Source organism: Labrus mixtus, chromosome 21 (genome assembly GCF_963584025.1).
Source record: "Labrus mixtus chromosome 21, fLabMix1.1, whole genome shotgun sequence".
In the NCBI taxonomy this organism is placed as follows: domain Eukaryota; kingdom Metazoa; phylum Chordata; class Actinopteri; order Labriformes; family Labridae; genus Labrus; species Labrus mixtus.
This window is the reverse complement of record NC_083632.1, coordinates 15,789,409-15,799,925: the sequence shown is the minus strand read 5'-3', so window position 1 is coordinate 15,799,925 and position 10,517 is coordinate 15,789,409. Positions and strand designations below refer to the sequence as shown.

At 41.7% G+C, this 10,517-nt stretch overlaps 1 protein-coding gene across 2 annotated transcripts; it reads right to left on the bottom strand.

Annotated features, from left to right (window-relative positions):
* Nucleotides 1-501: 501 nt before the first annotated feature.
* Nucleotides 502-8,687, bottom strand: chrm3b (cholinergic receptor, muscarinic 3b). 2 transcript variants are annotated; one of them, XM_061028614.1, is made up of 6 exons: nt 8,588-8,687; nt 7,308-7,375; nt 6,587-6,753; nt 2,857-3,152; nt 1,399-2,102; nt 502-1,298 (listed from the first exon to the last, which is right to left on the bottom strand). In XM_061028614.1, the coding sequence occupies exons 2-6, from the start codon at nt 7,357-7,359 to the stop codon at nt 829-831; spliced, it is 1,689 nt and encodes a 562-aa protein (XP_060884597.1). In that variant the 5' UTR covers nt 7,360-7,375; nt 8,588-8,687; the 3' UTR covers nt 502-828. The 2 variants fall into 2 exon arrangements, with proteins under 2 accessions (XP_060884597.1, XP_060884598.1); XM_061028615.1 differs by lacking the exon at nt 8,588-8,687 and having other exon boundaries at nt 7,308-8,493.
* Between the last annotated feature and the right edge of the window lie 1,830 nt (nt 8,688-10,517).

Genomic DNA, 10,517 nt, shown 5'->3' with positions numbered 1-10,517 from the left:
AAATTACTGGTCAGTTAAACAAGCATTAATCTTTTCATAGGTTAGCCCTTGATGCCGGTCATATGTTATGCTTAAATTGCAACGCAGCCACCCGCCACTAGGTGGGGCTGTAGCCATAGACTGGCTGTAGCTCTGGTGAATGGTCCTACTCTCTTTGCTCTGGATGTAAACAAGCACAGTTAACAGATAGCATCTCATAGGAGCAGGGCGGTTCGTCCGTTTTTCTAGAAAATGTAGTTACATGTCGGCTGTGTGAGGTTAAACTAGACATCGACCGGAGCGATGCTTAACATTCAGAACAGACATCTGGAAGTTAACCTGCAGGGAGGACTGAAGGCAGGAGATGCTAGCTCTGCTAACGTTAGCCACACTCTGCAAACCAACTTACATTGTAAACCTGCAGAGAATTTTTAATACTTATAATCATTTTTCTTACATTTACACTAGTCAGTTAACCTGACTCTAAATCTTCGTATAACTGACTGAGAAATGAGTCGCCTAGAAACATCCCTAGTTGTGTTTATTAATATCATACTCTGGGTACCATGAACATGCACAGAAAGTAGTTCCACAGTTGTAGGGTCCTTGAGCATAATGGCTCATTAAGAGGATGAATCCTCTGGGACCATGAACAGTGTTTTTATGAACAGCATCAGGCTCCTCTGATAGATTTGAGGAAAGTCCTGTTTGGCTACAATCAGATTTAGTTCAAAGCTTCAGGATGTTTCCTGACATTACACTTTTCATGGTGCATTCACTTTCTGATTGTTGATCAGGATTGTTTCTTCAGAGTCAGTCAGAGAATTTACACTCTGTTCTCATGTGATGTTATTTCTTAAAAGCGACTGCCTTCCTCTGCTGGAACTGAGGCTGGTTCTTCTTCTGGTTCCACTGACACATCAGGATGTCTCTGAAGGTCGTCCTGAATGTCTTGTTGCACAGAGCGTAGCACATGGGGTTCACTGTGCTGTTCACGTAGCACAGCCAGTATCCCAGCGCCCAGAGCGTGGTTGGGATGCAGTCCTGACAGAAGGTGTTGACGAGCACCATGATGTTGTAGGGTAACCACGTAGTGATGAAGGCGAACAGGATTGCGCTCAGCGTCCGCGCCGCCTTCTTATCATTCGCCTTCTTCTCATTAGCCTTCTTGTCAGTCTTTCGCTTGTTGATCTCTGTCTTTGCCTTGGAGGCAAAACGTTTGGCAGCCGATTGGTCTGCTGGTGATGATGTCAAAGAGTTAGATTTTCCTTCTTTGATGGATTGTTTATCCTTGTTTTTTTTCTTCTTCGATTTTGTATCTGTAGACAGACAGACAGACAGACAGTCGGATAAATATGATGTTTTATATGTATATTTATATATATTATAATGAAACTATTTACCAGTGTTTTGTCAGACCTGATGGTGCTCTTGTTGGGTCCTCCCCATCGCCCTCCTCCTCCTCCTCTTCCTCTTCGTTGTTGTTCAGGCTGTCACAGCTGTTGTGCTCCGCCTCGCCCGCTGTGGTCGTGTTGATGGACCTCCTTGAGGCGTGTCGACCTGGCAGCAGTGATGAACACTTAAAGCAGAAGGCTGCGCACCTTCCCCCTCCTCCTGCTCCTCCTCCAGGGATGCTGTTGTTCTTTTCGGAGGTGGTCTGGTTCAGGTCATAGCTGCTGCTGCTCTGAGAGCTCATCTGTCGCTGCATGGCTGAAGAATCCTTCTGACTGTTGGTCGCTGCTTCTCCTCCTCCTCGTCCACTCCCGCCCCCCTGATTCTGAGCCTGGCCAGATTTGTTTCCTGCCCCGGATCCCTTTAGTCCTTGGAATTCTTTGGCCCGTTTCTCTGTCTCCTGAAAGATCTTCCAGAACAGGGTGGCCATGATGGTGACGGGCAGGTAGAAGGCAGCGATGGCAGTGCAGAAGGTAATGACGGGCTCGGACAGGAATTGGATGTAGCACTCGTTGGGTTGGACAGTCCGCTCTCCCACGATGTACTGCCAGAACAAAATGGCCGGAGCCCAGAGGATGAAGGAGGTGGACCAGGCCAAGCAGATCATCGTCATGGCCCGCTTTGTGGTACGTTTGGCTCGGTAGGTCAATGGTCGGGTCACAGAGAAGTACCTGAGAGTTAGTGCAGAGGAAGAGAAAACATCAACAGGTCACAAAACAGAGTGAGACCAAAGTCTTACTAGTTTCAAGAGCAAATTTGATGTGGCTATGGTTCAACCAACTAGGAACTGTAAAGCTTAGATTAAAAACATGATTTCCTGTTGCCACTAGGTGGCATTATGACTGCATATTAAAATTAAAACGTGTTCAGGCTGATACTCCTATCATAAATAAAAACATTGGGTCAAATTTTGAATAGTTGAGATCAAAACTACTTCTGGTTTCCTGGCAAATAACGTACCTTTGATGGCTCCCTGAGGACAAGCCCTTCGAGTTTTATTCATGAGTTTAATAACTTTTTATCATTAAGGCTTCTTCTAGCTTTACAACAACTTTGAGGTGAATCAGATGAACGGCCTAGTAGGAGTCAACCCCTGGAAATGGTCCTAATACATAGATTTCTACTAATTTATTCAAAATGGCTTATTTTCTGTTAGAATTGGGATATGGCTCAAATAGGCGTTTTTGCAAATCTCATCAAGCCACATATACCTACCAAATTTCATACATGTAGGTGAACGTTACCACTTTGAGCTTTGACCTATGTTCCAGACCTGTAAAATATCAACATTTTCACTGTTTCTGATTAGTGTCCAAATTTCCACGTGTTTTAGGGCATTTTAAAGCAGCCAAAGCTGCCAGAACTGTTCACACGGAAATAAAGAAAGAATAGTTTGATGCTTCGGCTCTAATAAAGTTGTGCTACCTATCAAAGCTGATAACAAGCAGGTTCATGACTGAGGCATTGCTGGCCACGTAGTCGATGGCAAGCCAGAGGTCACAGACCACGGGGCCCAGAGCCCACTGGTTCATGATGATGTAGGTTGTGTACAGGTTCATGGATAGAGTCCCTATGGTCAGGTCTGCGAATGCCAGGCTGAGCAGGTAGTAATTATTCACAGTCTTCAGGGCTTTATTGATCTTAAAGGACACCAACACCAAGATGTTTCCAACCACAGTCATCAGAGAGAGAGATCCAGTGAGGAAGACGATGATGATCACCTGAAGAGGAGGAAGAAACAGAGAGGATGGTCAACTTCTGTGAGAAACTGATTAGGGGATATCACACCTTTATTAACAGCAGAGCGTTCCTTATTGTCTTTTTTTTATCTTTTCAATGTTTGAATATGAATAAGTCTGTGCCTTCCTGATAGAAAGAACTTAAATAGTTTCACAGCAGGGCTGTTAAAGTTTGTCTTGGCGTTCAACATAGTTCTGCTCTGGTTAATTTTTGATTCACTTTTTTTATGAATATAATTCATAGTTTCTAAACTTAGGGCATCTTCACACCCATAGATTGTTTGCTCTGGTCTGAATCATGGACCAGTTTGTTCTGTTGCATAATTACCTGAAGTTTAGTCTGTGTTGAAACGGGGACATTTACAAGCAGAACAAAACGTGTGATACGTGAGCAAAATGCTTTCTGATCAGTCGAAATTCCTAGCAGTAAAAATCTTGGATGTATACAAAGAGGCAGCATGTTCTTCACATGTTAAGAATTGCATTGGCTACAAGAAACATCATTCATCGGCACAGTTGCGTGCAGCTGGCCAAGTATAAATACATCAGAAGAGGGGTGGACACCAGACACCAGCCTTGGAAGAGTTAAATGGAAGGTCGTAATTTGCCAAAATTGGTGTCACCCAAAGGTAAGAGTGCCACCATCTTTTGGATATTTCTAATTCGAAAATTTAATTCCAGAACATGAACTATGATATGTTACAAACACAGAGGGATATTTAGAATAGTGATGGCAAATTTGAATCAATCCGTGGATCTTGGATGTGTTTGGATTCAATCTTTTACTGGATTTGGATCGTGGGGACTCTTTTGTTGGTATATCGTGATCAAGAGAGTTCAGTAAATCTTAAATGTAAGTGAAAATACAGTAAAAGATTGTTCTTTCTTTGTTGGTGGTCTGACAGATTCTTAAATTGTGGCTACTGCGGGGATGGAAATCACAGGAATGATTCATATTTATGAACAGCAGTTGTGTAAATAATAGTGATATTGATAATATTTATAACAGGTTTTAGATGAATAGAGAGGACCATTGCTACGTTACCTGGTTTAATATAAAAAAAAACCTTCCTGTAGTTGGGTCAGATTGAGGCTGGTTCTCGTTACAACAAACGAACCAAGTCCAAAAGAAAGGGGACAGAGACAAACCGTTTCAAGCAGTCTCTCTACAGTTTGGCCCTTTTTCAAACCAGCCACTACACCCTACCCCTACCCACTACCCCTCTGTTTGCGCGTCCCCGCGGAGGGTCTGCCATATTAAGTCCGTCCCAAACCAATTAGCGGGGAGTGGTAGTGGGTTATAAAACCCTCCACCGATGCCGACTTTCGGATCACGTGCAACGTCTATTGTGTCTGGTCGTCATGGAGGAAGCAACCTGTGAGTTCAAGTGCCTAAAAACACTGCTCAAACTAAGATAGACATTTAATATCGTCATACAGACGTAAACAACTTCAAATGTGTATTGAGGATCAAATTTATGTTTATTTATTGTAAAGTATTTTATATTTACAGGGACTGTCGCAAAAACAAAATAATATTAAATCATGTTGCAGAAAACTTTTCGCTGTTAATATTTATTTCTTATTTTTCTACTTTTGATGTCTCAATTCAACAACAAAAAAATACACTATTTGCTGCTCTGATGTTCAACGACATTATCCTTGTCTTTGCATTAATTTAGGACAACCTGATCTAAAAATTACAATAAATTAACTTAAATTATAAATTACAATAAACAATGTAAGCTCAATCTAATAGTTTTGTTATAAGTCTACACTAATATAACTAAAGAAGAAGAATAATCTAGGCTACATAAATATTTTTACAGAATGCATTAGCTACAAAAAAAAGCCGTTCCCGTAAGATACCGCTGAGTAACCATGCTAACACACAGTTCCTGTTTCCTCCTGAGAGAGGGAAGTTTGTCCCAAAGCCTGCCGCTGTATTTCTACCCTACACCTTGATGAAGGGGACTTCATTCAGTTGCGAGTGTGACTTCTGACGGAGGGGGAGTGTGTAGGGGTTGGTTTGAAAAAGGGCCTTTGTTCCACACCAGGGTTTGATTGACAGCTTAGGTCAACATAGGTCTGAGGGAACATAGAGCTGATGGTAGAGGCTGCTGTGTAAAGAGTCCGTCAGTATAATTCTCATTTTTCCCTGGTGTTGTTTCTCTTGTGTGTTTTCTAGTTTAGTCTTTAGTGTTTCGTCTGTTATTTTGTAACTTGGTATCCTAGTGTTTCTTTATGTTCTTGTGTGTTTTGTTACATTCTTGAGTTCTGTGTGTCTTCACTGTTTCATAATTTAGTTTTGTAGTTGTCCTCAGTAGTTCTTGTATTTTATTCCTGCCTCTGTGTGTTTCCCTCCAGATTGCTCTGATTGTCCTCACCTGTGTCTTGTTAGTCTCACCTGTGTTTGATTACCCCTGTGTCTATTTAGTCTCTGTGTTTCCACCTCTCTGTGTCAGTTCATTGTTGTATGTCAGTGTTACGTGTCAGTCTAGGTCGGTCGGTCGGTCGGTCGGTCGGTCGGTCGGTCGGTCGGTCGGTCGGTCGGTCGGTCGGTCGGTCGGTCGGTCGGTCGGCAGCTACCAGTGTTTTCCTTGTGACTTGTGGTTTTCTGGATTTTTAGTTTAGTTCTTGAAGGAAGTAAGTTATGTTTGCCTTTGGCCTTTTTGTTTAATAAATATAGTTTTTAGTTCTGAACTTGGGTCCTTAACTTTGATTTTTCAACTAAACGTGATACACAGAGTCTTTAAACCATTCTAATTGGTCCGAACAGTTAGGAACTGAAAAGGTGGACTGTCAGGTGTTATTAAACAGAAGTAAAATGACTGGATGAGGGAAATTAACTCTGTGTTTTTACAGATTATTTCAGTGTGGTTTTTGCAGGAGAATGAATTATTAATCATTATACCTCAGTTTTTGTATGAAGATACCTGCGTGATGTTTCCATTATTAATAACAACAGGAGCTTTAGAGAGTCAGATGGTGCAGCAGATATTACTTCCTGTGTTGTTTTAAAATAAATCTGGAGATTAATGGATCTAAACAGCTCTCACAGCGTTCCTCAGACTCACAGTTTATCTTGGAACCAGAACTCTGAGCTCCTGATTCAAATGAGCCGGAAAATCCCCGAAGCTTTGGAGCCTCCATGAGAGGAGAGGAGCTTAGTGTTGTCTGATGGTTATGATTCCTCGCTACTGAAGACCAGGAATTTACTGTGCCAGCATGCTCTGCTCTGGACTAATTCAACCTGCAGTGAACGTTGTCCTGCAGTGTGTCTATCTCTATCAGGTGTGATTTACTGACAGTTAAACAGGTATTAAACTGTGTTTCTTAGTGTCTGTTTATTTCTTATGCAGTATGACATTATTAAACTAACACAATATTAAAAATAGTCTCCAGATGTTTGTTACCTGCAACACAGTGTGTCCTCCTAATGGGTCAAACTCGACCTCTGGCGTCGTTAGCGTGCTGTTAGCTGCAGAAACGTTTCCTGTTTGCAGAGAGACGTCGCTCACATTATGAAGCATCCAGCCTCCATCACTGTCTAATAACATGGACATCCCCCGATAGGACACACCTGAGAGAAACAGGTGAACACAACATCACTCAACAGGATCAACCTCAGACTCTCCTTACATATCTATTTTCCCTTCAATTATTTTATGCTTTGTGTTCCTTTTTAATTATTTTTTTTTTTATAACTAAACTTGATTAAGATGATGCTTCTGTTTAAAAAAAAATAATTAAAAAAAGCTTCTAATAGTAAATGGCCTTGAGCTTGTATATTTATTTTCTATTCTTCTGGCTACTCAAAAAGCTTTTACACCGCAGGTCACACCTACACACTCACACACTGATGGTAGAGGCTGCTGCGGAAAGACTATCAGTATTAACTCGTCCATTCATACACATTCACACATGGTAAAGGCTGCTGAGTGAAGACTCCATCAGTATTAACTCGTCCGTTCAGACACTGATGGTAGAGGCTACAGGAGCTGGAGATCGAACCCCCAACCTCTACCACCGACCCACAGCTGCCTTATTGGGTTAAGTCAGGTTATGCAATGAAATGTATTCCATATTTATATGAACGTTCAGAGATCAGATCAGCTGATCCGAGGCTCCTCGTACCTGGCGGAGAAGCTCCTGTGAGGACGGAGTTGGAGTCTAACGTCAGATTCATGATGACAAACGATCGTCTGCAGAAAGAGACGAGAAGAGTAACGTGGACATTCAGAACAAATAAAGTTTTCTTATCTAAAGAAGGATGATGTTTCTGCTCAGATCTGTAGGAATGCTGAAAGTTTCTGTCATTGTGGACAGATTCACAGAGAACGTGTTGGCATCATTAGCCTGACTGAGCTAAAGCAGTTACAGAGACATGATATCCAGCAGGTTCACGCTCAGTGAGGATTTATTTAATTGTATTCATATTATTTTATATCAACGTGTCCAGGTCATCATCCTGCTGAGAGTTTAAGTCTCAACACTGATCCAGAACTTTCACCTCCCCCTGTAACCATAGCAACAGATGTCTTCAAAGAGATCACACAGAGCGATAATTCATGAAACTAATGCATGACATGAATTCAGATTATTAAACACAAATCTTTAATCAGACCATTTTTAGAGTTGTATTTATTTGAACGTAACTCATCGGTCACCTCCATGAGTGTAATAAGACTGTATTATATATTATCATTATTATTATTATTATTATTATTGTTATTATTATATGTTTTATTATCCTGAGGATCTCTCTGTATTTGATATAAACGCTGAGTCAGGGTGTTCAGATGAAATCTGGTTTTAAACAGAAGTATTTTTATTTTCACTGCAGCTTCAAACCTTTATCATGAAACGTCTGAACAGCCTCCTGTCAATCAAACCTGTCACACCTGGATGATGATGATGATGATGAAGAAGAATGAAAAGGTCAGTCTCTTTGCATTGCTGGTTCTGGCATAGATTAGCATAGCCTGTAAAGAATAGATGACATTACTAATACAGGCTGTACTAATTAAAGCCAGAACCATCAGAACGACCTGCAGAGAGAGAGCATTAAAACGGACGCAGGCGCGCGCACACACACACACACACACACACACACATTATATTTTTATATATTTATAGATAATAAGAATAAATAAAGTGGTTATTACTTTATGATTATTAAATATGATGAGTCATGTCATTTATGACGTTTGATCAAAGCAGCACAGAGAGAGATGACTAATTAATCTGTCCGCACAATTTATACATTTATTCAGAAGTTCATAAAGTTTATAAATAAAGTTTATAAATAAAGTTTATAAAGTTTATAAATAAAGTTTATAATAAAGTTTATAAATAAAGTTAATAAAGTTTATAAATAAAGTTTATAATAAAGTTTATAAATAAAGTGCTCTCACCTGTCTGCGTGTTCTCAGTCTGACATGTCGCTCCGCTGTGCAGCTTCTTGCTCAGTCTGCAGACTCACACAGTTCACTCACTCTGTGCAGACTCCTCCTCCTCCTCCTCTGATGACTCCTCCTCTGACCGATCCAAACAGGAGACGGTTACAGAGGGGGGTCAGAGAGGGGGGGTCACATCTAGTTAATATTTCTGTTTAAAGATTCTAATAAGAACAACAGTAAACATTTCTGTCACCTCAGGGTTCAGATTCAATCATTCAGCCCTGACCCTAGAGCCGCGACACAGCTCCAGTTTAACAGATAGAAACCACAAGACCAGGACATGACCAGAACCCCCCCCCCCCCCCCCCCCCCCAGATCAGAATAAACATGACCAGAAACCCTCCAGAATAAACCAGGTTAAAGAGAACATGAGCATCCTGTGATGAATTGATGAAACAGAAAGTGAAAGAAGGACGGATGAGTGGAAGCTGTGAGTGTTTGAGTTCAGAGAGGCTTCTGTATACATATTCTGAATTAATGTGATTCATGAACAACAGGACATATGATTCTGCTGCTGACGCTTCAGAGCTCAGAGGAGGAAAGAAAACTACGGCTCTGTTTCTTCATCTGTAGTAATCCTCACACACACACACACACACACAACACACAACACACACACACACACACACACACACACACACACACACACACTGACTGGTAAAGGATGCTTGATGAATTCTTCAGGAGCTCTCCTGACCAAACAAGGACATATGGTTGGTCACTCTTATATAGTGTGAAGCCAGTGGTCAGACTCTCATGAACCCAAAACACACACACACACACGCAGGCGCACGCACACACACACACACACACACGCACACACACACACACAGGAGTGTCCAATAAGGACATTAGTTGGATATCAGTTTGACTTTTAACCTGAGAAAAGGAGTTGAGGCGTTTAAATGAAAACACGTCCGATCTCTCTGACAACACAGGATACGACATGAGGTCAATAAGTTCACGTTGCGAAGTGTGACACAGAAACACGCACAGAGTTAAAGACAGAGATCTTGGTTATTGACGCTCCGTCCAGACTTTAAGTTGTTTTTTATTTAATAATTTCCTGTTTTATTTTGTTACTCACCATTGTCTCTGTCTTCTAGATCCTGCTCCTGGTGTTTCCCACCTTGCGTGTCAGCTGACTGAACTCACCTGCGTCTCCTTATCCTCTCATTGTTTGCATATTTACCCGTTGTGCGTCCTCCTTCATGTTGCCAGTTCGTTGTGTATTCTTTGGTGTACCTCGTCTGAGTATTTTCCAAGTGAGTTTATCTTGTGTTTCCCTTTTGTGAGTTTTTTAACCCTGCCTTTTGTCTGCTCCTCTGGGTTTGTTTACCTGTGATTTTGACTGACAGTGTATAGAACCTGACTGTTTAATAATCCTGCCTGATTGTACTCTGCCCCGGTGGACTCTTGCTTGTGTCTTTGTGTCAGTTTGTAATCTTTACTTTCAGCAGGTACAGGAACAAACAGGCAGGTAATAACAGTTCAGTTCAGTTTACAGGCTTAAAGCTGTTTGAGTGTTTGGAAGGCGCCGGACTGGCGGACAGGTGTCTGGGGTAAAAGGTGATAGCACACACAAACTCGCTAACAATTCATTTAAGGGACTCTGTATCGCCCAGGAGCAAGCAGGAGGCGTGTTAGAGGAAGCAGCAGGTCCAGAACATGGTTAGCACTCAGTAAAAGGGGAGGAACAAGAAAGGAGCAAGCGTGAGGTGAGTCTGACACAGGCAGAGATACAGGGAGCCAGCAGGTAAGTGTCCTCAGTGACACAGGGAAAGTCTCTGAACTGGTCTCCTGTTGAGTCTCTCAACAGGTTGAGTCTCTCAACAGGTAAGTAATCAGGTAGCTGAAAGGGGCGGGGGGGAGCTGTAGTCTGACA